Below are 26,560 nucleotides of genomic sequence, written 5' to 3'. Positions count from 1 at the left end.
TAAACCAATTTGTAAGCATTCTTTGTATATTAGGGACTTAAGCCAATTTATGTTGCAACCATTTGTGTTGCAAACATTTCTTCTTAGTCTGCATTATGACCGTGTTTATGATGCTTTCTACTGAACACAAACTTTGAATGTGTATGAAGCCAATGATTTCAGTCTTTACAAAAATTATTCCTGGATTTCTCCCAACTAGCTTTTAAAGATCTCACTCATAGCCAATTATACCTATATTCCTTAAATGTTATTGTTTTCGTTTTTTATACTTAAACCTGCTATCCACATAGACATTTTTGTAACCCAGTGTTGTGTTTTGTCCCCCTTTCAGGCGGGAATGCCAGCACCATTTACTAAAGCAAATGTCCTTTTACACTAAGCTGAAATTCTGTCTTTGTCATATATTATACAATGGCAGTTCCCAACCTTTTTGGCAGCAGGGACTGGTTTTGTGGAAGACAATTTTTCCATGGACTGCAGGGTTGATGAGGATGGTCTAGGGATGAAACTGTTACACCTCAGATCATCAGGCGTTAAATTCTCATAAGGAGTGTGCAACCTAGATCCCTTGCACACACAGTTCACAACAGGGTTTGAGCTCCTGTGAGAATCTAATGCCGCTGATCTGCAGGAGATGGGGCTGATGCTACTTGCCCAACGCTCGCCTCTGGCTGTGTGGGCTGGTTCCTAACAGGCCACAGACCAATACTGGTTCGCTGCCTGGGTGGGGGTTGGAGACTCCTGATATATTACATTTCTATATTTACTTAGGTCTATTTTTGAACTCTCTTATCTGTTCCACTGATATTCCTTTTTCAGTCACATATAAACACACACACTCGTTCGTGACAGATCTATATGTGTATCCTACTAAACACACAGGCACACCAGTTCATCCAAGAACACAGCAGTGGCAGACTCCCTCGTTCACCTCCTGCAAATAAGTCCTCACCTCTGTTGCACTGCTTATCCCTACCTCACACTATTTGTACTTGCCAATATCCATCTATCAGACTGAAGAAGAAAGCTGTATTATGTTTAAGACGGCCTAGATGTTGGTACTGATTTTGTGGGCCAGTATCCTGAGGGATATTTCTATGAGTGGGGCTGGCTTTGGAAGTCTTAGCTTCGAGGTTAAGAAGCAGAGCTGGTTGTTTAATGAAAGAGACAGCTCCATACCTTCCCCTGTGTCTCACGGAAGACAACAGAACAAAAAAAGCTTGTTTCCCTAGACATACTCTGTGCTGAGCTGGCCTTGTATGACCAGGACAAAAACTAGGACAAGCTCTGTCTCTGAGGAGTTTTGGGGAAGACCACAAGCTCCTGTGCAGCCTCAGCCTCACCTCAGCCTGTGGAGCCAAAAGTGGCCATGATCCGTGTGGGCTTTGTGAGGTTCCATTGTGTGGCAGTAGAGACTTGACAGCATTGGGGCTGCTGGCTCCAGGGCTGGAGTCCCACAGTCCTGGAATGAAACCTGGCTCTGCTACTGAGAAGCAAACACACGACCTGGGACAAATCAGTCAGTCCTATGCCGTGGATCGAACTGTGTCCCCTACTCCCCACTGAATTCATATGTTGAAACTCTAACACCCAATGTGATGCTATTTAGAGATGCGACATTTGAGCTGTAATTAGGTTTAGATGAGGTCATGAGGGTGGGGGCCTTATGATAGGATTAACGTTCTTATAAGAAGAAGGGCCGGATGTGGTGGCTCACGCCTGTGATCCCACACTTTGGGAGGCTGAGGCAGGTGGATTAGTTAAGGTCAGGAGTTCAAGACCAGCCTGGCTAACATGGTGATACCCCATCTCTAGCAAAACTACAAACATTAGTCGGGCATGGTGGCAGGCACCTGTAGTCTCAGCTACTCAGGAGGCTGAGGCAGGAGAATCACTTGAACCTGGGAGGCGGAGGTTGCAGCGAGCTGAGATGGAGCCACTGCACTCCAGCCTGGGTGACAGAGCGAGACTCTGTCACAAAAAAGAAAAAGAAGAAGAAGAAGAAGAGTAAGAGAGACCAGAGTCCTTCTCCCTCTCTCCACCATCTCAGGACAGAGAGAAAGAAGCCAGGAAGAAGGTCCCCGACCCCGAGACCTGACAGTGTGGCACTATCCTCTTAGAGATCCAGCTTCAGAACTGTGAGAAGGTAAGTCCCTGCTGTTGAAGCACTCGGCCGATGGTATTTTGGAATGGCTAAGGCACCCTGGGAGCCTCAGTCTCCTCACGAGCAAAATGGGGAAATGTGGCCCAAACCTCACATTGGGAGGATGAGCGACTTTCACATACATAACCTGTCTAGGGCAGTGCTTGGCGTGTAGACCACATGCACACATTAGCTGCTGGTATCAGTGGCCTCCATGCAGGAGAGCAGGGCTTGAGGTTACTTGTGTGTCACACGTGGGACATAAGGAATGGGCGCAGCTCACGTGCAGGGTTTTCACTTGACCATAGGCATCTTTGGCACTGCAACAGGGCGTGGAAGGGGAAGGCCCAAGATAAGGGCAATCCTCACTTCGGTGGCGTAGGAACCAGGCTACCCCGCGGTCTCATCTGGGATCACCAGCATCTCCCAACCAACACACACCTGCCTCAGTCCCGGAGCGCTGGCGACCTCTGGTGGTGAAAAAGGCAATACGCTTTGTTTTCAGTCCATCTTCATTTCTGTGGGGAGGAAAAAGATACAATTGGAGGACATCACAAGAGAAACATTACGATTTTGGCTGTGATGTTATCACGCCAAGTCACGGAGATGGCGGAAATTCAGGTGCAACTCTTCAGGGCCTGGCAGGAGCGCAGGCTGCAGTGGCGGCTGCCTTTCGCACTGCCCCCCGCAGAGGTCCTCTTTGGGGTACAAGTTCCACCATAATAATACAGAAGTGGCCTTCTGCAAATGAACTGTGGTCGCTGGTCCCCAAAGGCTGGCTGGGCTCATCCTGGCTTTCCACCTGTCGGAAGGCTTTGGGGCTGGGCGGTTTTATTCAACTCCGTATCCATTTCAGTTAGTGATCAGCAGAGACTTTTGAAGAGTTACAGTTTGGGCTGAAGTAAGAGACAAGATTCTCCAGAAGGTTAAAAATTCAGCGTGACGGGCTGAATTCTGTCCCCCCAAATTCTTATGTCAAAGCCCTAACCTCCGATTCCTCAGAATGTGACTGTTTGTGGAGACAGGGCTGTTCAAGGGGTAACTGAGTTAGAATGAGGTCATTAGGATGGACTCTAATCCAATCTGACTGGTGTCCTTGTAAGACAAGGAGATTAGGACACAGACACGCACAGAGGGCCGGCCAGCTAGGACACAGGGGGAAGACGGCATCTGCAAGCTAAGGAGAGGGGCCTCAGGAGAAATCAAGCAGCCCTGTGGGTGCTGCCACCCTGGATTTCAGCCCCCAGGACTGTGAGGCAGTGATTTCTGCTGTTGAGCCCCAGGCCGGCGGTTCAGCAGCCCTGGCATGCCACCATCCCAAGGACTGGCTCAGCCGCTGCCCCACACATGCTTTGGAAGTGGCCGGGGAGGAGAGGCCCCTGCTTACTTGCCAAGTTGGTTTCTGGAGAGATCCAGGGTTTTGAGCTGCCTGCAGGTCCACTTCTCTGGAGGTGGAAGTGCCGCCAGCTGGTTTCCCTGTAACCTCAAGAACATCAGGGCCTGAGAGAGACAGGGAGGGAGAGAGAAGCAAAGATAGCGTCAGACACAGCAGGCAGGAGAGACTGAAGAGCCAGTTTCCCGACCAAGCGCAGTCAAACAGTTCCAACCAATTCACCTTCGCACAGCTCCCAATAGTGTGGGGCTCAGCAGTCTCTTCAAACTCAAGAAATGACCTCACACAGAGCGACGGGGCTATCTACAGGAGCGCTGCCCTCAAAGTCAGTGAAAGGCAATTGTTCTAGAGTGAAAGCAGCCCAGGTAGTTGTTAGCATGAAGGATTCCATTCTTAAGAGTGCTGACTGGCCGGGCGCGGTGGCTCAGGCCTGTAATCCCAGCACTTTGGGAGGCCGAGGCGGGCAGATCATCTGAGGTCAGGAGGTTGAGGCCAACCTGGCTAACATGGTGAAACCCCATCTCTACTAAAAGAATACAAAAATTAGCCAGGAGTGATGTGGACACCTGTCATCCCAGCTACTCAGGAGGCTGAGGCAGGATAATTGCTTGAACCAGAGAGGCGGAGTTTGCAGTGAGCCAAGATCTCGCCATTGCACTCCAGCCTGGGCAACAGAACGAGACTGTCTTTTAAAAAAAAAAAAAAAAAATGCTGATTATTGGAGGCCTCTCTGGGGAAAGTGCCAGACTCTGATGGTTCGGGGGACACCGGGTCATCACCGGTGGGGGTGGCGTGGAGTGTGTTCGGCACAGTGCTGGTGTCCACTGCCTCTTGGTGGGTGGCCTCCTGGGCCGGCCTAGGTCTGGGGACGGGGGTGGCAGTGCCACCAAGGGTAATTGCCCTAACTGCGTGTCCTCCTCTAGCTGTTACAGAGTCCCGAGCTGGGTCCCCCAGGATTACCAGCGTGTCTGGAGTGCCCCTTGTGGGTGCCCCTCCCTCAGCCCCACTGCAAACAGACCCTGCAGGGAACCCAGTCACTAACGGGGTGAGGTGCTACCTTGGACCTGTAACATGTTTCATTCGTTTTTGGTTATTATCTCTTTTTATTTACTTTTTTAGAGATAGGGTCTCTCTCTGTCGCTTAGGCTGGAGCACAGTGGCCTGATCACAGCTTGCCACAGCCTCAAACTCCTGACCTCGAGTTGGCCTCCCATTTTGGCCTCCCAAAGTGCTGGGAGTACAGGTCTGAGTCACCATGTCTGAGCCTTCATGCCTGGCCCATGTTTTCCTTTACAGGAGTGCCACAGACATGCTATCACCCTGTTTGAGGACATCGCCACAGCCACCAACTATCCCGCCCACAACCAGGGTGGCCTCAGGAGGGCCACAGTCTGTTTGTGGCCCCACATTAAATTCTCCATTCCTGGTGCTTCTGTCTCTTGCCCTGTTGAAAGGGCTCACACCACCACCTGCCATCAAAGCCACTGCAGCCAGGCCCCATCTGCTGAAATTCTATGGAGTTCCTGCCATGTGCCAGGCTGCAGGGCCCCCCAAGCCCCCACATACCCACCCGACCCTTCCCAGTGTGGAGGAGGAGACCCTGAGCAGACACCCATTCTGCAGGCTCCGCCTCTCCTAATTGGCTGCTTCTGAGCTTTGGGGGAAGCCAAAAAACTAAGCCTGCGAGTTGTTGGTGTGAAATATGAGAAGACAGGCTCAGAGCAGGGCCCTGATGGCTGTGGGCAAGGCCTGAAGGCCAGGAGGGCCTTGTGAGGGGTATGATGTGGGACCCCCGGGGTGGCCCCATGTGGCTCATTTCCTCTGAGCAGTGTAGGTCCTGTCCCTGGGTCCCTGGCTTTGCCCTGTGCTTGTCAGGAGCCTAGGACATGACAGCCCCTCCTCTCTGAGGATACACACACTGAAGGGGCTTTTGCTACCTTGCGGGGGCCGCTGCACACAAGAGGTCGCACCAGGCCTTGGAGGAGAGCTCATGGGGACCCGGGCAGTGGCGTGGCAGGACCGGGGACTGACGCTGGTGCAGGGTGGCCTGTGCACTGTGCCTGGGAGTCCACCACAGGGCCTCTGGAGGGACTGCCCTGATGCCTTTAGCAGGCACTGATGGGGCCCCTTCTGGGGTTGGCCCAGAGCTCTAAGCAATGAGTGTGATCCACAGCCTTCCTGCCTAAGGACCCGCCCCTAAAACAACCTAAAGTGAGAAGGCACCTCTGTGCTGGGGTGGGCACACAGGGCTCCAGGGAAAGGCCTTCCTGGAGCTCACAGTGTCCACTCAGCTTCATAGACGGGCAGGCCGTGGGCCGTGGGCTAAAGAAAGTCCCAAGGGATGCAAACCATCGCCCACCACCCAACATAGCTGCGTCTGCTTTCCACGGGCCGCCCTCACCACCATTCTCGGCCATGCGTATTTTTGACAGCTGAACTTTTTCTTCACCTTTTCCTCTTATATTTGTCTCAGAAGCTCAGGAAAAGCACATGGATTTCGCTGCAACGTAGAGCAATTTTCTCTCAAAAGCTGAAAATGAGGAAGGAAGGAAGGGCTATTAGGCTTACATCAAGCTGGAAAAGTCCCAGGGGAACTTCTTTCAGTGCATTTTCTGAAAAATCCACGTCCTTCAGGTGATTTTTCCAAAAGAGAGCCATTTTGTCTGGCAGACATTCCAGGGCATTTCTGGAAGCTTTACAACATTTCTAAGAGATTGACAAGAAAAAATATGTATATTAGTTAGCTCTTTAAATGCAGTGGTACCTATGAGACTGTTTCCAAGTTGCATGTTAAAAATAGACCGTTACAACGACGTTGTGTGATGGAGGAGACTGAGTGTTGTTGGGAGGCCACACGCCCTCACGGTCCCCATCCTCCCGCCCCTGCTCCAAGGGAGGGACAGGAATGGGGTTTTCTGGGGGAGCTCATGGTCTTTTTCCTTCATTCCAGAACTTCCGGCCCATTGTCCTTGGAAATAACAGAACAATTCAGGGCTGTGCTGGAGTGAGAAGCTGGTTTCCCACACACAAATGGTCAAACCAGGAACACTAATGCCAGTGATGGAAAGTTTCCTGGTTTAAAACCAACAACCAGAACATGCACGCACGCGCACGCACACACACACACACATTCTTTATGCTGTTCCATCTGTTTGAACCAGCAAAATTTCCCAGAAGCAAAAACCCCATTTAATCAGCAGTGCTGTGAGTGCAGACTGACGATTTCTCACTCTCAGGTGATAGTTGTTCTAAAAGAACTGAACTCTCTTTTTTCAGGCACAACGTGTCCTGTGCCAGGGTGCGAGCTGTCCCTAGGTACAGTTCTGTGGGTGTTGCGGGGTGGCTCTTGAACCCAGAGCCAGGCAGGCTGGCTTTCAGGTGAGTCACCTGCCTGGGGCACTCAGTCTCGCTGTATACTCAGTGACAATGCTGCAATGTGGGAACAGGTCCCACTAACCAGCTTGGCTGCCGAGGGGCTGAGCTGACCTGATGCGCCCGAAGGCTCTCTGAGGCTAGCTGAGATGCAGAGTTGACTGTGGCTTTCATGACTTTTGATACCATACTTACCAAAGGGCAGGCCCAGGGATCTGGAAACACCTTTAGGTTGTTTCTGGAGACATTCAGAGAATGGAGCGACTTGAAAGAGTGAAGAAACGGGGCTGGGAGTTCTGTCAATTTATTGTCAGACAGATCAAGTTCCTGTAGCTTCCGTAAACCGATCCAGTTAGTAGCTTAAAAAAAAAGAGACAAACTGTGAATTGGTAAAAATACCCCTACCAAGAAGCAAATGACTAATTCATTCAGGTCACTGATGAGAAAACATACCATTTTCCTCTTCGAACAGTTTTTCTAAACAATTTTTTGAAGCTGACAGTTTCTGAAGTTTTGAGAGATGCAAGAATCCAGGCGGGAGGTGGGACAATTTGTTGCTGGAAATGTCAATTTCAAGTAGCCTGGGGTGGAGAAGGCAGCAGGCAGGCGTCAGGGGGAGGAGGGAAAACAGAATGGACATATTTTACAACAGGGAGGTGTATTTTTTTTCTCTCATTCTCCCTGTGCAAAGTTAAAGAGTGTGCACTGAAAATGTTGTGCATATGATTTTTAATTCATTTGAAGAACTCTTACTGCGTCCTGTGTAGATAAAGACAAATCTCTCATTGGTGGGCCCCGGGCTGACGAACAGGGATTCAAATCCTTCGTACACATGTAATAGCAAAATGGGTGGCTGCCCTGAAAGCTGCCAAGGCACCACAGAGCAGGGCTTTGAACCTTCTGGAACTGTCCGTCTGGCCCAGGGGAAGGGCCCCACTTGGATGGCACTTGTATTTAAGTTCTGGCGTGCAGCCTTCTTTCCTGTTCTCACTTGGGCATCCCGTGGGTTACTGTCTACCCCAAGCTCTTTCCAACATTCTTGGTTTTGGTTTTTTTGGAGATGGAGTCTTGCTCTTGTCGCCCAGCCTGGAGTGCAGTGGCACGATCTCGGTTCACTGCAACCTCCACCTCCAGAGTTCAAGCGATTCTCCTGCCTCAGCCTCCCGAGTAGCTGGGATTACAGGTGCCCACCAGCATGCCCAGCTAATTTTTGTGTTTTTTAGTACAGGCGGGGTTTCACCATGTTGCCTAGGCTGGTCTCGAGCTCCCGACTTTGGGTAATCCACCTGCCTCGGCCTCCCAAAGTGCTGGGATTACAGGCATGAGCCACCGTGCCGTGCCTGCTCACTCTTGGCTCTTAATTCACTTAAAGCCTTCATTTAAAAATCAACTCAACCCTTTTATGGAATGAGGACTTGCAGATACGTATCCTAAAGAAATCAAATAAGGTTCTTGCCCTTCCCATGCAAGCTCAGGGGTAAAGCTCAAGCCTTCTCCCAAGGCCTCCAGAAGAAGCAGGCCTGGGCTGCCCACAAGGTCCACCTGCTGCCAGAGTCCTGCAGAGTTAACCCGTTCTCTGAGGCCCTTCCCACTTTCCCTGGAGGTGGAGTAAAAGCTGGTGCCCCAGAGCCCCATTGCATCCACCAGCCCGGGAAGGTTTGGCTGCCCTCATCTGATTCCCGGGAAGGACCGAGGCGAGCATCTCAGGCAAGGATTCTGCACGGCTGCAGATGAGCTGTGTAAACTTGAGCCAGACAAACGATCTCTCTAGACCTCTCTGTTTTCACCTGAAAAGGAGGCTGGCTTAGGGCAGGCAAAACTCCTTCTATTTTAGCCAGAACATTTTGTGCCCCCCCCAACTACAAAATACAACCCGGGAGCACCACGGTGACAGTGGGGTCACACACAACTCTGTGCACACCCCAGGGAGCCACCTGGAACAGATGATTTCATCCGATGACTGCACGCCAGGGAGCTCCCCCAGGTGGTTGTCCGAGAGGTTCAGCTTCCGGAGGTTGATGAGGCCCCAGGGGATGACGGACGGGAGGGTTGCCAGGCAGTTGGCAGAAAGGTCGAGCTCCGTGATCTGGCAGGAGATGTCTATGAGCCAGTCTAGATCTACCCAGGGCAATCTGAGATGGGACCATTTCACGCGGAGCGCCTGGTAGTGGAGAGAAGGGAAAAGCACACTTGGAGTGTGGGCTCAGGGCTCACATGGGCTAAGCAAGGGTTAATTCGAGTGCACCTCTGTGTGCCTGCTCCAGCTGGGGTCCCAAGAGGCCTGCACATGTCCCTCTCCCCCTCTCCCCCCCACAGAGCCTGCCATGATGGCAGGCACAGAGGAGCTACCTGTTCCCATCTGCACTTACAAACTCACAGGCAATCTGAGCCCCTGCAAGTGACCCTCCAGCCTCCAGAGGGAGCTGTGGGTGTGTGCTCAGTGCCACCCACTGAGGTGGCTCACAGGGAGGGAGGAAGCGCAGCAGAAATTGCCTGGGTACACAGGAGGCCACTGAAGCTTAGAGACGCCTTCCCCAGACTGGAGAAGAAAGCCGAACCCCCGAACTCGAGTCTCTGCCCTCCCTTCAAGCCCGCCTTCCCTGTGATTAGAGGAGCTGCAGCCTGCAGCTGTCTGCACCGTGACAGGTGGACAGGCTGCTTCCAGAGTGAGCTTGATATACAAACAGATGATGGCCACACAATATATAAAAATAGAACTCTGACCCACAACCTACAGTGACCTGCCTGGGAAACCAACCTCTTTATCTATAGTAAATAGCCCACCTTCTTTTTTTTTTTCTTTTTTCTTTTTTTTTGTGCAGTGGCACGACCTTGGCTCACTTCAACCTCCACTTCCCGGGTTCGAGGGATTCTCCTGCCTCAGCCTCCCAAGTAGCTGGGGCTGTAGGCGTATGCCTCCACGCCAGCTAATTTTTTTATTTTTAGTAGAGACGGTGTTTCACCATGCTGGCCAGGATGGTCTGGAACTCCTGACCTCGGGCAATCCACCTGCCTCGTCCTCCCAAAGTGCTGCAATTATAGGCATGAACCACTTCTTATTTCTAGTAACAACCCGGAAAGCTAAACCATCATTTCCATACAAGTCAGTCTAAAATGGCCAGGACTCGGTTAATAACTGACAGCTTCTCTAAGTTTTGTCCTCACTTTCCATTTACCACCAACCAGAGAAAGCCAACTCTGCACACCTACCAATCCCATAGGATGCCCAGCCTGCAGTGAGCCCCCCACTCCAGCTTCCCCATGCCAACAGCCTCCAGATAGGACACACCCAAAGTCTTCCCTTTGTCCCACTAGAAAGCTCCCACTCCTCTGCCAGCCTGTGGGTCTCTGCCACATGCAAGTGATGGTGGCTGATGCCCTTGCTGTTGAAGTCCTGCTAAATAAATTGCCTTTGCTCTTCTCATTTCTCATTGGTCTTTCCTTATTTCCACAAGAGGGAGTCAGAAGGGCCAGTGGTTTTCTGGCATGGGGTGGTCAAAGGAACCTGGTGAAATATATCAGAGCAAGACTTTTTCTTCTTGATTATCGAAGAATATTGGTTTCTGGGGAGAGGAAATCTACTTTTGTGCCTGTTTCTTCGAAGCAACTGGAAATACGTATTGGAAAATTAGAGGAGCAGAAATAAAAACAAAAACGAATGCTTTGCAAATGGGAAAATGTAACAACCAGGCAGAGGCTGCGGGAAAGCTCCAAATAATGTGGGATGAGTTCGGCTCAAAAGCTGGTGGCACTTGACAGGCATCCTTATGTGGCCACTAGATGGCGATGAGCGCCTGCCTTTATGGTCTCCTTTGCCAACTCCAGGAGTTTGGAAAGACTGCGTCTACACCCTCTCAAAGCTCTGATCTTTGAATCAGGGGAATAAGGGATTCTGTCGCTCTGTGTCTGTGTCTCTGTTTGTGTCTCTCTGTCTGTCCGTCTGTCTGTTCACATGGACAAAAGGGGACGGGCAGTACTGGATCTAAGATCAGGAGAGTAACTTCTGAGCTGATTTTTTTTAGACAAGTCACTCCATTGCCCCGAGCCGGTTTCACTGTTACTGTTTTACTCCCTACATTTTTTAATTTTGAATATTTTTTTAAGCTTCAGAAAAGCTGCAGTGGGACACAGTGAACACCGACACACTCTCCACCCCGACTCACTGACTGTTCAACATTGGCTTTTGCTCCTCCCTCTCCGCACAAACATGCACACTTTTCATTTTTGATGAATCATTTGCCAGTAAATTATACGTCATGATGCTTCACCCGTAAATAGTTTAGCACATATCCCTGAAGAACAACAAATGTTTATACAGGGTAGTCATGTAATTATCCTTTTTGATAAGTGTAACATCAATACGATATTACTGAATTCACAGCCCATGTTCAAATACTCTCAATTATCCCAGAAATGTGGTTCATAACTATTTTGTGTCCTGATCTGGAACCCCATCACGATTGCATTACGTCACAATCCCACACTGCATTGCCTTGTCATGTCCCTTGACTTTTCTTTCATCTAGAAGAGTCTTCACACCTTTTTTTTTTTTTTTTGGACATTGTCGTTACATTAAGTCCTGGAACTTAATGCAATGACAATGCCTCTTCGTCGGGGGCAGACACTGGTGCGTTTCACTGCCTGTCTTACAGAATATCCCACAATCTGAATTTACTCAGTTTTTTTCCTGAAGTTTAGATTCAAGTTAGCTATTTTGGCAACAGCCTTAGAGTCCATGCATGGGGTTCCCACTGAATCCCACCCAGGGTCCCTGACGTCAGGTTATCCTGCTACAGGTGATGTCCTGCTCGGTCTCTTGGTTAAGGTGTTGTGTGTCAGATCCCACCTTTGTAAAGGTTAACATTACACGCTTTGTGATTAGTAAATAATCTGTGGGGTCATATTCTGAGACTATCTGACTATTCTGTGTTTCTACATCCTTTTGCCCAGTGGGTTTAGCATCCGTTGCTGATCCTGGCCTGAATCAAGTAGTGCAATGGTGGTTGCAAAGTCAAAGTTTTGGAAAATGACTTCTCTTTCTACGTGTTAATTACCTGGCATTCTTCTGTACAGAAAAGCATTGTCTCCTCACCTCTTTAAGTATCACTAGGGACTCTTGGATTCTTTCTTATTCCAAGTATCATCTTTTTTTGATGCCCAAGTCATCCCCAGTTTGTCCAGGGGGAGCCCCATTCTGGGTGGGAGGATGCCCCCTCTGTTCCTGTGACATATCACTATCAATTTTGAGGTACTTCCTTACTTCCTGGCAAAACAAGATCTTCCAGTCTCCTCTTGTACTTTCTAAGCCCAGGCCTTGCTTCCCTTTAGCAAAAAATTGGTATTCAGAAACCAAGATCTGGATGTGGTGTGCTCGTCACTGCTGGGGTGTCACTGCTTCTCAGCCCATTGATGGACACAGCTCTATATTTAACATGAGCACAATCTGATGCCTCCAGCTCAATGCAGCAAAGTGGGGTTTTTCCCTAATCTTTCCGTAATCCATAATTCACCATTGTATCGCTCTTCATTCTGTTATTGTTGGTTTTAATCTGTTAATTAAATGGCTCGGATTAGCTGATGCCTAGGTCAATTCTCGTCCCAATATTTTTTCTGGTGGTCATCCTGCAAAGTGCATGAGGAGTCTCTGGATAAGCATGACAGTCAACAGGCTCACAGGTAGGACACCATGTGGACTGTGCAATGCCAAGTCAAAAAAGGCTCCAAAGGCTCCTATCTGCGTCTCCTTCCTGAATTCACAGAGACACACTTAGGTCTCAGGGGCAAGGGCCAGAAAGCTGAACATGGAACCAAGAGGTCCAGACTGCAATCCAACCCCCTCCACTCACTCTACATGGGCATTATGGTCATTCAATATTGAATGGTTTGGACCCAAACTGAAATGGCAGCCAAACGCAAGATGCAGAGGAGGCTGGTTATGGTTTTGGCTTTGACAACAAATCTTAGGTGTCCATTGAAAAGCCTTTAAATAAAACTTTGAGGACCATCATAAAATACACAAAACAGCAGCAAAGAATCAACTTATTACTGTGACATGAGCCAATTATGGCACAAATCCCTTGGGGAAGGGCATAGGTGTGGCTGTTCCTGCAATGGCAGCCTTCCTCCTAACAGCTCCTCCATGTCTCCTGAGCTGGAGCTGGAGCCCTGAACTGCAAAAGGAGCAGGGGCTTGGCCTCAGGCTGCTTAACTGACTCCATGTGGATTCTGGGCAAGTCGCAGTGGAGGCGGGCACTTTCCTGGGCTCTGTCCAGCTCGAGACCCTTTGTATTAACCTCTCCACTGATCTGGACAGCACTGACACAGCCACATTTCCTGTGCTATGGCAGACAGCATGGCCAACCAGAACCCGAACTGCACACCCACAGTGCAGAGCCCTGCCTGGCTGCCTCCACAGCTCAACCTCAGGCCCACTATGCAGCAGACACTAAATCAGTGTTTGCAGGCTTGAGCAAGACCTGCAAGCCATCTACTCTGCACTTGTAACCAGATCAATCATCCAGAAACATCAAGGTCTGCTCAAGACCTTTCAGCTTTCCCCGGCCCACTCAACCTTTAGCAGAACATCCAAAGTCCTTCCTCTGCAGCCTCACAGGCCCCTAGTCAGCCCCAACCCACTTTTCCAAATATATGTCTCCCTGCCTCTTTCATAGCTTCTCCCTGCCCACCCAGAGCAGTCTCTGATCTACAGTGATGCCTTTTGCCTTCCTGCTGGTGGTCATTTGTGGGGTTAATTTATTCTAGGTGAAAGAAATTAGGGGGTGGGGCGCACTCGCAAAGCAGGGTATCCAAGGCCAAGGAAAAGCTGCCAATCAAAGTGCAGAAACTCCTTGTTCATAAATAAACTGTAGGGCTCACAAAGTGGGCCCAACATTGACATTTGTAGGAAGGCTTTGGGGGCCACAAGGGTGTAGCCTTGCTGTTGGTAACTGACTGGCTCATGTGCTCAAGGGGCTGCCGGGGTGCTCTGGGCTGCAGATCTCCCCCGTACCCCTACTGGAATGTGGGTTATCATGGTGACCAAAGGGGCCAAGATGGGAGGACACCATGGGAAGCACAAGGCAGGCTAGGCCTGGAGCTAAGACAATGATACCATTTGGCTGTGTCCCCACCCAAATCTCATCTTGAATGAGATAAAGAATTACGGGTAGCTCCCATTATTCGTATGTGCCGTGGGTGGCACCAGCTGGGAGATAATTAAATCATGGGGACGTTTCCCCCATACTGTTCTCATGGTAGTGAGTAAGTCTCAAGACATCTGATGGTTTTATCAGGGGAAACCGCTTTTGCTTGGCTTTCATTCTCTCTCTTGCCTGCCCCATGTAAGACATGCCCTTCACTTTCCACCAAGATTGTGAGACCTCCCCAGTCATGTGGAACTGTGAGTCCATTAAACCTCTTTTTCTTTACAAATTACCCAGTCTCGGGTGTGTCTGTATCAGCAGTGTGAAAATGGACTAATGCAGAGGGTCTCTGCACACATTCCTGAGAGTGAGCCTCCTTTCTCCTCTTGGAGAAAGCAGATGTTGCCTGTTCCCAGGGCTCTTTCTAGGCTTACACCCATGCGTGTCTGCAGGACTGATATCCCGGTAAACTCAAGCCTGGAGGGAAAGAGTAAAAAGCAGTGGTGGTAGTGTGAGGTCAGTAAAGGAGCTGAGATTCTGCAGACAGGCTGGTCTGTTCCCACCGTGCCCTGCAAGCATGATGAAGCAGAAACACAGCCCTTCTCACCTCTGCACCTTGCTCCATGTGCTCCCTCCTGGATTCACAGTCCCCTCCCTCTCATCCAAATCCCATTTCTCCTGTAAGCCCTGGGTCAGAGATCCCCATCTTCTCCCAAACAAGTGCACATGTTATTATGGTATAACAGGGATGCTGCCTTGAACTTGTGCCCGTACATCCAACAGCGCTTTCTTGAGCATTGCTATGTGTAAACCATTCTGCCAGGCACTGGGGTGGATATGAAGATGCAGAGGCTGCAGACAGAACCGACACTCAAGGAGCTTATAATTCAGAGGGAAGAGGTGTGCCTGTGTGTGTGTGTGTGCGCCAATCTGGCTGCCCCAACTCAAGGGTTCCTTGACCTTCATGGATTCAAACAGCATGTGACAATGACCACCCAGCCAAGAAAGAACACTTGTGGGGAAACCTCCTGTGCTTCCTCTGGGGGTATTGCTTTATCAGAAGAAAGTCATCAATAAGAAATGAGTGGCTGTGTGTACCAATGATTTCCCTCAACATGAGGAAGCAGAGAAAGCAGATGCCGCCAGTTCCCAGAGCTCTTTCTAGACATGTACCCACTGCATTTCTGCAGGACTGACATCTAATAAACTCAAGCTTGGAGAGAAGTGGTAAAAAGCAGAAGTCCGCAAATATGTTGACACTGCAAATATGCTGACACCCAGAAATCGTTCCCACGCATGGAATACAGACACGCTTGGGAATGATTCCTGGGTTGGATGGAGGTTGAAGAACCTGTACAATTTCTACCTGGTCTGGGGTTAGTCTGAAAACTGATTTATAAAAGTTATTTTCTTTTTCAAGCACAGACATTATAGGGTGTCCAGGTGTCCACAAAGTAGCAGAGAGAAAGGAGAAAGAATGCAGTTTAAAAAGATGATGCTCAGGGCCACGTACGGTGGCTCGCGCCTGTAATCCCAGCACTTCAGGAGGCTGAGGTGGGTGGATCACTTGAGGTCAGGAGTTCAAGACCAGCCTGGAAAACATGGTGAAACCCAATCTCTACTAAAAATATGAAAAATTAACCTGGTGTGATGGTGCACACCTGTAGTCCCAGCTACTTAGGAGGCTGAGGCAGGAGAATCACTTGAACCTGGGAGGCAGAGGTTGCAGTGAGCTGAGATTGCTCCACTGCACTCCAGCCTGGGTGACACAGACTCCGTCTCAAATAATAATAATAATAAAAAGATGTCCATGCACTTGACATTAAAACACAGCTCTTCAAGCTCTGAAGCCCTCATTAGCCCTCATTACTTATTTGTGTTTAGTCCGGGCAGAATCACAACAAACAAGATTCAGAGAGAACAAAGCCAGCAATTGTATAATCCTACCCATGAAGGCTGAGCTACAAAATCAAAGACAGCTGGTTGTGGAGAACCCACCAATTCAACACAGCAGCAGGTAAGCTGCACCCACTCTGGAGCAAGCAGACGGGGAATCTGCTCATACTGGTTTTCAAGCATGAGCCCTTTCAATTTCAGGTCAAGTAAAAGTACCTCTTTCTCCAGAAGGCGCAGTGCAATGAACTTGGAAACTTGTTCTCCATGGCAGTGGTAGTGACTCAGGTTGTTTTCAAAAAGGACTGAGTGTATTTAAGGGCAACTGGTTCATTGGAGACTAACGAGTAAGAAGGGTACCATTCAGGGGGTACTAGCCGCCTTTACACGCTGCTTCTTGGAGATGTTAACCATAAACTTATGACAGTGAATGAAGCACTGGGCCACAATGACATCTCTTACATTATTATGTCAGTGCAGACCTATTGGTTGAAGAAAAAAATTATGTTATGAAAAGCTGGCATCTACAAGGCTTTTAGCCTGGCCTTGAGCCTCAGCAGATGTGGCTGGCACCCCAGCCCAGTGCAGACTCAGAAAAGGATTCCTGGCTCTTGGGACACATGCACACAGCTGTGCCCCTGTACGATTCTGTGGGGTGAAGAACAGCCTTGCCAGAGTGACGTTGTAATGTTAGCTCCTTACTAGGTCTCACCGACCCCACAAAGCAGAATTCATAGCTCTTCCCGTGTCTCCAACTCCTTGTTCCTGTCAGTTGGTCAGTATTTTGCTTATGAGTCATGAGTAAGAATCTTCCCCCCTAGAAACTGCCAATCCTTTCAGAGAACAGACTATGGCTCAGTGACAGAAGGTACAACACAGTAAAAGGCAGTTAATAGGTATCTATTCGGCCGGGCATGGTGGCTCAGGCCTGTAACCCCAGTGCTTTGGGAGGTTAAAGAGGGCAGAGCACCTGAGGTTGGGAGTTCAAGACCAGACTGACCAACATGGAAAAACCAGAAAGAGAAGAAAAGAAAGAAAAGAAAGAAAGGAAGGAAGGAAGGAAGGAAGGAAGGAAGGAAGGAAGGAAGGAAGAAAGAAAGAAACGAAGGAAGGAAGAAAGGAAGAAGGAAGGAAGGAAAGAAAAAGAAAGAAAGAGAAAGAAAGAAAAGGGAGGGAGGGAGAAAAAGGAAAGGAAGAAAGAAAGAAAAAGAAAAGAAAGAAAGAGAAAGGAAAAGAAAGAGAAAGCAAGCAAGCAGGGTGTGGTGTCGCATGCCTGTAATCCCAGCTACTCAGGAAGATGAGGCAGGAGAATCACTTGAACCTGGGAGGTAGAGGTTGCAGTGAGCCAAGTTCGAACCATTGCACTCCAGCCTGGGCAACAAGAGCAAAGCTCTGTCTCAAAAAATAAAAGGTAACTACTCAATGAAGACACACATGTTACAAGGAAGGGAAATACACAGAAAGTTCTTGAATTTGTCAATCCTTTGCCCATATGAACCCCAAGTCTTTCCTTCTGCAGTTAAGCAAAGATTCCTGGGACGGTGCCTTCTCCTTGTTGAATCAGCCAGTAAGACAAGAGCCACACCCTGATATGCAGAAGAAACAGTAAGAACAACCAACAGCGGGAGGAGCCGCGGAATCAGTGAGTCTCATCTAAAACGAAGAGATCCCCCAAAGGCCTGAAGAACAGGCCAAAAGAAGCCCTGAAAACAAAGGTGCTCAGAGCAGCAGGCCCAGAAATGGCATCCGAAGGCTCACCGCAGGTCATTTGAGTGACGCCAATGATTATAGGAGAGAAGAGATGAGGGCTGCAGGCAGGGCCTGTGCACTGATACCCGCAAGCTGAAGGTAAATTTTAAGGCTGCAGATGTTCTTTGGGATCCCAGACCACCAGAAGGGGCCCTGAGCAATAGGGATTCAGTGACAGAGAATCGGCAACACCAGAGACAGCAACTCTTGTACACGTGACGGCCACAACAGAACCAAAACAAACTGTGCCTCATCTCTGCTCCCAGGAGAAATCCTCAGTGTGGGTTTTCTAAACGCCTGCTTCTCAAGTCCCTGCACTCTGGTGGAGACAAGCTCTTAGGGAGAAAGGAGGCATTTAAAATAGGAGGATGAGAAGGACACTGTACCTTGGCTGGCTGTCTACCTGGCACCTAAAGTGGCCCAGGGCAGGTGGATCCAGGCGAAGGGCAGTGAAGCAAAGGTGGCAAGGATGGTGTGATGAGTTGCAGTGTCCCCCTCCCAAAAGACAGGCTGCAGTCCTAATGCCCTGTACCCCAGAAAGTGACCTCAATTAAAAACAGAGGTCATCTAGCCAAAATGAGGTTATTGTGAGGGCTCTCACCCAATGTGACTGGCGTCCTTATGAAAAAGGAGAAATTTGAATGTAGAGGCAGACAATGGGAAAATGATGTGAGGACACGGGGAGAAGTTAGCAGATAACTGGAGAGATGTGGCCACAAGCCAAGGAGTGTTGGGGACCACAAGCAGCCCCCAGCAGCTGGAAGGGACAGAGAAGACACTCCCTCAGGGCTTTCAGGAGGAGCCGACCCTGCCAACACCTTGACCTTGGACTGCTGGCCTCCAGGAGTGTGAGAGAATAAATTTTCTGTTGTTTTAGGCCACCCAATTTTGGGTGCTTTGTTATAACAGTTCTAGGAATTCAGATGGTAAAGAGTCAAGGGAAGAGAGGGGAGGTTGGGACCTGAGAACTGGGAACATTGCATTGACACAGATTATGGCCATGTTCACACAGTTTACAAAAGGAAAGGCAAGGAACGGACTCCTGAAAGCCAAAAGCATTTCTTTTGAGACAAGTAGATTAGAAATGTAATTTTAAAAGGTAATGACTATGACAGAAAAAAAATCAGCCATTAAATTTGGGGAAAGCCTGTGAGGACTCTGGTGTAAATGGAGAATTTCAGAAAGGACTTGAGAATAAATACCACAGGGAGTAAGGAAATGAGAGACAAGAAAAGGGGGGACAGTCTCCTTCTTCTTTTTTTTTTTTTTAGACGAAGTTTCATTCTGTCACCAGGCTGGAGTGCAGTGGTATGATCTTGGCCCACTGCAACCTCCACCTCCCAGGTTCAAGCAATTCCACTGCCTCAGCCTCCCGAGTAGCTGGGACCACAGTCGCCTGGCACCATGCCTAGCTAAATTTTTTTTTTATATTTTTAGTAGAGATGGCGTTTCACAATGTTGGCCAGGATGGTCTAGATCTCTTGACTTCCTGATCTGCCTGCCTCAGCCTCCCAAAATGCTGGGATTACAGGTGTGAGCCAGCGTGCCTGGTCGACAGTTTCCTTCTAATCTTAGAGGGGTTTACTCAGTTAAATAAAAGACTAAATGAGAGAAAGCAGTGAAGTCAGTTTTGACAATAGCATGTCTGCTAAATATTTTGTAAATATCAGAATTAGTGGTTAGCTGCCAATATGTTTAAACAAACAAAGAAAGGAAACACTACCACAGAAACCAGATAAATGAGAAACATAAGCACAAAAATAACTCACAAGATACACTTCTGATCATATCTTAATCAACATGTAACTATCTGTATTAAACAATCAACATGTAACTATCTGTATTGAACAATCAACATGTAACAATCTGCACTGAACAATCATTGTAACAATCTGCGGCTACAAGTTCAGGCAACAGGCCAACAATCTGGAAGTAGAAATGTAAGATTTACTTACCAATATCAAAATTATCAGTGACACAATCAGAGAAAAAACAAAACATTGTATGAAACAAACAGGAAAATAAACAATCAGCTCCCAAAGGCTCCTGATTCAATATAATTTTTTTCCCAATCAAATATTTCAAATAACAAATAGTCCCTATGTTATGTAAATGGTTCCTTAATACAGGATTGGTTTCATTTTATGAGTCAATACCAGTTACTTTGCAAGGGCCATTAAAATTCCAGGCCAATTACATGTATGTACATGGATGCAGAAACTACAACAAAATATTTAATCAACCACAACAACTAAACTCAAAGATTTAAGTTCTCTAGCCAGATAGGGTCTACACGAAGACAACAGCATGGCAGTAATTTAGGGAGAAGCACAGCATGTTCTATCAAAGAAAGGGAAACAGAGCTCCTCTTTTAAGCAAGTGAATGCCAAAAGATGTGTTTAGTAAAATTCGTCACTTTTTCTTTGTTAAAATTCTTAAAAAAATAGGTAGAGAGGTTTTTAAAACAAAAAGCAACATTGTAACCTTTTTTTGGGTAATATTTCAGTCATTCCTTTTAAAAACAGGAAACTTACAAGAAATCTCCTGTCACTAGTTCCAACTTAGGAATTTTGCCAATAGCTATTTGAGAGAGAAAAACAAAGCAAGAAATAAAAATATGGTGTTTGCAGTTAACTAAGCTACTTAACTTGCTTTTGAGAGAACCCTCAGTTTTCTCAATTTGTAAATAATGATAAAACTTCCACCTCACAGGTTGTGTAAGAGATTAAAATAGAATGTTTGGCAAAGTACTTTTTAAAGCTATGAGACCCTGTGTAAACAGAAGGGATGTTATTGCATATAAAAATTTTAACCATCTATCCATCCATTCATGCAACCATGCAATCATCCATCCATCCATCCATCCATCCATCCATCCATGCAACCATGCAATCATCCATCTATCCATCCATCCATCCATCCATGCATACAACCATGCAATCATCCATCCACCTATTCATCCATCCATCCATCCATCCATCCATCCATGTAACTATCAACCCACCCATCTATCCATGCAACCACGTAACCATCAAACCACCCATGTACCCACCCATCTATCTATCCATCCATCAATTCATCCGTCTACCATCCTCCTATCCATCCATGGAACCATGCAACCATCCACTGACCCATCTATCCATCCATGCAACTATCCATCCATTCATCCAGCCACCCATCCATTATCCACCTACCCACCTATCCATCTTGTTCCAAGCCGTACACCAAAGGGCAAACATGGGGTGAGCAAAATTGGCCAAGGTTTCTGCTTTGAGGAAGCTTCTAGTCATGTGGGGAAATTGATTAAAGAAGAATGTCACCCACACATATAACCCCAAACTTTGCTTAGTGCTTTGAATAAAACTGACAGGAAGCTCTGAGACATATAAGGTTGGGGTGGGGGTGAGTGACCAGGCCTGAGGGTTAAGGAAAGCCTTCCTGAGGATGTTGTGTAGGGATCTGAAGGGTGTTCTGGGTCAAGGAGCAGCAGTGTGCTGAGTGCTAAGGAGGCGGGCTTGCTTTTTCCTGCCTAGGTGTGGTCTATTTGCTGGTACAACATGGATGGTGTAGTCTATCTCTGCCACCAGACACATTGGTTCCTTTCTCTTCTCTTCTCCTTTTTCTTCTTTCTTTCTCTCTCTCCCTCTTTCTCTCTCTCTTTCTTTCTCTTTTTAGACAGAGTCTTGTTCTGTCACCCAGGCTGAAGTGCAGTGGCACGATCTCGGCTCACTGCAATCTCTGCCTCCCGGATTCAAGCGATTCTCGTGTCTCAGCCCCACAGTAGCTGGGATGACAGGCATGCCCCACCACACCCAGCTAACGTTTGTATTTTCAGTAGAGATGGGGTTTTACCATGTTGGCCAGGCTGGTCTCGAACTCCTGACCTCAGCTGATCTACCACCTAGGCCTCCCAAAGTGCTGGGATTTCAAGCATGAACCACTGTGCCCAGCAGACACAGTACTTTCTTTCCCCCATGTTGTCTTATAATAAATAGCAGTGCTTTGACCATGTTTGTGGCAATTGCTATTTATTTCATTTGAACTATGTCCTAGAGGTATCCTTGAGAAAGGAAATATTAAATTCCGAACAGTTCACTGGGAGAAAAGAGGTTTATAGCTTTTGCCACATGATGCCAATTACTTTCCACACATACGGAACCAATTTACACTGCCTGCGGCAAGACACTGATGTGTCCACTGCTCCAATGCCCTTCCAGATGTCTTACTCAGTGTGTCTATTTATTTTTGCTAGTTTAATAGGTGTGTGACAGTACTTGCAAGTTGTTTTAATTTGAATTTCTGTAATTGCCAGTAATGTTGTATATGTTTCCAGGCCACGATTTACTGCTGGTGTTTTCTTATATGTAAATTAACTGTTCATTTGTCTCAGTGTTTTCCTCAGTGGAATCTGTGAACAATGTAACAGCTAGGGCAAGAGTCTGACCCATCACTGTGGAGTCCCAAGCATCTAGCAGGTGATTTACAAACCTTGGCTAAATTAAATTCAATCATCAACTGACATGGAATTGCATCAATGATCTACCTTGGATTTAAGTGTTTGTCAGTTCGTTTTTCTGAAATATTTTCCATGTCCTTTCCTTTTAAAATTATGTTTAGTATAAATCATTTTGCTTTAATATTCATGTTATTTCTGACCATATATCTTCAAATACATTTAGAAATTGAAAGGCAATCATCTCCCACTTATAACTGGGATAAACATGCTTTTAAATATATATATATGTGTGTGTGTGTGTCTATGTATATAACATCTATACAGATTATATCAATAATTACATTTATATATTTTATATATATTATAATATTATATTACAGATATTGCCTATATCTATAGATATGCACATTCTGTTGAGTTTTCAGTGCTTAATGCTAACCTGTCTAGAATTGATTTGCATTGTAATAAACTGTGTTGATATCCAACAATTCTCACAACCTTGGATAATGTTTTTTTTTTTTTTTGAGATGGAGTCTTGCTCTGTCACCCAGGCTGGAGTGCAATGGTGTGATCTCGGCTCATTGCTACCTCTGCCTCCCAGGTTCAAAAGATTCTCCTGCCTCAGCCTCCCAAGTAGCTGGGGTAATGGGTGCATGCCACCATGCCTGGCTAATTTTTTTATCTTTAGTAGAGGTGGGGGTTCACCATGTTGGCCAGGCTGGTTTCAAACTCCTGACCTTGTGATTCACCTGCCTTGGCCTCGCAAAGTGCTGGGATTATAGGTTTGAGCCACTATGCCTGGCTCAATAATGTTTCTTACTGTTATTCTCTTTCTTATTCTATTCTCATTATGTCTTCTAGTTTGTCACTTAAGTTCAAATAACAGTTTTTCTGTTTCTGCCCATCTAGCTTAATCATTTTCTCTGTTGTTAACTAAATACAAGTGACTGATATGCTCACTGCTTCACGGGAGGTCTTAAAATCCAGCAGGACAACATGAACACCGGACTGAGAAGGTCTGTGCTGTTCCCATTCGCTTATTCTGCTGCGTGGCCCTGGCCACCCAATTTCGAGTTCTGTGAAGCACTAACATACACAGGGATGGTGTCACACTGGTCTCCTATTCCACAGGGAAAGCATATGGGCAGAGGACAAGGACAGGGGAAGCTTCGGTATTTGGAACCTAGGGAAAATGGGCATGTGTTTGGAACATAGAGAAAAATGGGCATGTGTGGAACAATTGACTGAATTGCTCAACAGGGCACAAGACAAGTGGAGCTGGTGGAAGGATGCTGGGAACAATCCAGAGTTTGCTTTCGTGACTCTCAGAGGGTAGGGGAAGGGGCTCCTCTTCTGCTCACACAAGTGACTGCTGAAAAGGCCAGGCCACGAGGTGTCGGGGTCCATGCCCCAGCACTGGCTCTTACCATGGGGGCCTTGCCGGGCCAGGCTGAATGCTGGGAATGCCAGTGCCCACCTGTGCTCCTATAGCAGCACTGTCCACTGAGAAAAGGGTACGCGGCACCAGGACGGTGGTGATGTGTGCAGAAGTGCTCTGCAATGCACAAAGCTCTGAAATAACAATCTCTGCACCAAATGTGAGGTCCTACCTAAGACAGGGATGTTGCCCAGAGGCCTCAGGTGTCCCTCAGGAGAGGCCACCAGCTCCCGGCCATCAGGTATAAGCAGGGAGCCCTGGCTCAGGCACCTCCATCAGCAGCTTGCATGGCCCCAGTAAAGTGCCTGCCTTAACTCTGAGGATGTGCAGCTGGGCTGCTTGGGCTCGGGCACTGACACACAGACACGAAGGGTGAGGCACCAGGAACTTGCAAGCTACATAAGCCAGGACTAATCCAAAAAGTAATAATAAATGTCCCTCTCTCTTTAGGTTAGCTGCCAGATTTGAAATCATTAGAGACTTTTCAAAGGAAATTAATAATTTCCCCATTGGGTTGTTTGAAAGTTAATTTCAGGTCTGGTCTACTTCCCACACTTAAAACAGCTCCGGCGAGCCTCGGCCTGGCGCCCTAACTGCTGAACAGGGATGAACATCGTGGTTAATCTGGGATCTGATTAGGCTTTTCCTGGCATTTCCGAGTTTTCCTGTTCCTTTCTGGGTATGACAACATCAAAGCATTGAGTTGTTTCTCATGGAAACACAGCTAAACATTGACAGGATATTCACCACGAACGCAGGCCGTCATTAGATGTTCTGGCAGGACTTCGACCGCTTTAAGAGGAACACTGCCCAGCCAGGCAAACGGCTTGGCCAGGTCTGACTTTACTTCACTTTTGCTCCTTAAAGAGTGTGTTCCAGCAGTCCAGACCATGCAGTGTGGCCTCTGGAACCTTCTTCAACCAAACCCCAACAAAACCCAAGCAGCCAGCCACTGCCAAGGGAAAACAAACGTGAGTTTCTCTGCACTTTCTCCATCTGCTGGCAAAGGTAGATTCGGACCATGCTTGATCCAGAAACATGTAGAGGGGCTGCTGTACCTGGACCAGCTGTGGCTTCCACGCAGGCAGCAATGACATTAAAAATACTGACCAGCTGGTGGGTTAGGCAGAACTCAACCACACAAAAAACACAATGGCACATGCGTGATCTCCCTAAGATGCCACCATGACGGCACATGCGCAATCTCCCTAAGACGCCAGCATAATGTCACCTGCGCGATCTCCCTAAGATGCCACCATGTCACATGCGCGATCTCCCTAAGATGCCACCATGTCACATGCGTGATCTCCCTAAGATGCCACAATGTCATATGCATGATCTCCCTAAGATGTCACCATAATGGCACATGCGTGATTTCCCTAAGACGTCACCATAATGGCACATGTATGATCTCTCTAAGATGCCACCGTGTGGCCTGTGACGACTTGTCGTACCAGGGCTGGAGCAACAACCTCCATCACACGCTCCCTGAAGGATTTGATAGTTCAACAAGGTCACACCCATGACTGCCAAACGCATTTTCACACCACCTATCATGTCAGAGAAGCACCCTTTTCATGCCTACCCTTGTGTAATATTCTGAACCAACCAAACTGTCAGTTTAATCCCACTGGATACCTGGGAAGGTGGGAGCACTTACCTCTGGCTCCTGAGTCATCCTTCCTGATGCCGGAGCCCTCCACCTGGCCCCCCCTCACCTCTCTTCTACCAGCGGCAGAGCAGGAATGTGCTGTTGCAGGCTGGAGCTCACGGGCAGCCAGGCACACCCACTCCAAGGTACTTGCCTTTGAAATTCACTTGAATGCTAAAAATACCATCTGCTTTGGGGAAGCTCAAGGAGTCCTTATGACTCAGGTTGTACTGAAATTTCATTTCCTCTTCTGACTCCGCGCAACAGAGCCAACGGGAGGAAAAGCAACATTGTCTTTTCCTTGTCTTTTCATTCACAAGACACAGTAATCACTGCCTCCACGCTCTGTGCCAACCTTAACAGATGGAAGAAAAGTTACCCCACAGAAAAGATCACAGATAGAGATGACAGCCATTTCTGCTTTTACCTTTACACCAAGAAAATCGGAGACACTGGCTCTCGACCTTGGGTGCACACTGGAATCACCTGGAGAATTTCTAAAACTCTTCATCTCACCCGAGAGATTCGGATTTAATCAGTGTAGGATGTGGTCTGAGCATCAGGGTTTTAAAAAGTTCCCAGGGGTCATGATGTGCAGAGAATCACTGTCTACATGAAGCCTAGGTGGTAGGGTTCAGGAACTGAGAACTGGGGAAAGCCCTGTGTTGAAGAGTCCGAGCATCAATATTGTTTAGTATTTGTTGACCTTGGACAAATAACATAATGTCTTTATACCTAATAATTTCATCTGTAAAAAAGATACTATTCTCTGTAGTTCTTACTGAGGTGTAATGAGGACCAAATAAAAGTGCTTAGGAAAATAACCAGCACTACATAAATGTCGTGGTTACATGATCATTATTTTCTTTGGGGATGGGAGGCTAATAATAATGTCAGCTAATATTTATTGAGCACTTATTATGTGCCAGGCCCTGTGCTAAGTGCAGCTGCCCTCCATGCTGGAGATTATTGTTATCTCTGTTTTATAACTGAGAAAACCAACCAAGGCACAGAAAAGTAGAAATATACAGAAAGTAGAATATCAGTATTCTTTAGAAACCAGGAAACCAGCAGGAATAAGGGAAGGGTAAAAAGGAAGCAGCAATAAATATAATTCCAAAAGATGGAAAAATATATACTAATAGGACAGGTTCTACACAAATGTGAAGTAGATGGACTCCTCTTTCAGAAGATACACACTCAGATGAGATTAAAAACCAAATGCTGGCCGGGCGCGGTGGCTCAAGCCTGTAATCCCAGCACTTTGGGAGGCCGAGGCGGGTGGATCACGAGGTCAAGAGATCGAGACCATCCTGGTCAACA

The 26,560-nt window shown here is 47.6% G+C and overlaps 1 protein-coding gene across 2 annotated transcripts in view; it reads right to left on the bottom strand.

Annotated features, from left to right (window-relative positions):
• The window catches only part of LRRK1 (leucine rich repeat kinase 1), a 141,221-nt gene that overhangs the window by 46,996 nt on the left and 67,665 nt on the right, over positions 1-26,560 (bottom strand). For both annotated transcript variants that reach the window (XM_017518832.2, XM_037735080.1), the window contains 6 exons: positions 8,843-9,069; positions 7,362-7,489; positions 7,104-7,267; positions 6,105-6,242; positions 3,531-3,643; positions 2,585-2,661 (listed from right to left, as the gene is read on the bottom strand). In XM_017518832.2, coding sequence (XP_017374321.1) covers positions 2,585-2,661; positions 3,531-3,643; positions 6,105-6,242; positions 7,104-7,267; positions 7,362-7,489; positions 8,843-9,069 — 847 coding nt within the window. The remainder of the gene's footprint in view (positions 1-2,584; positions 2,662-3,530; positions 3,644-6,104; positions 6,243-7,103; positions 7,268-7,361; positions 7,490-8,842; positions 9,070-26,560) is intronic.

This window comes from Cebus imitator, unplaced genomic scaffold, assembly GCF_001604975.1.
Source record: "Cebus imitator isolate Cc_AM_T3 unplaced genomic scaffold, Cebus_imitator-1.0 Scaffold19, whole genome shotgun sequence".
NCBI lineage: Eukaryota > Metazoa > Chordata > Mammalia > Primates > Cebidae > Cebus > Cebus imitator.
This window is presented reverse-complemented; position numbering and strand designations above follow the sequence as displayed.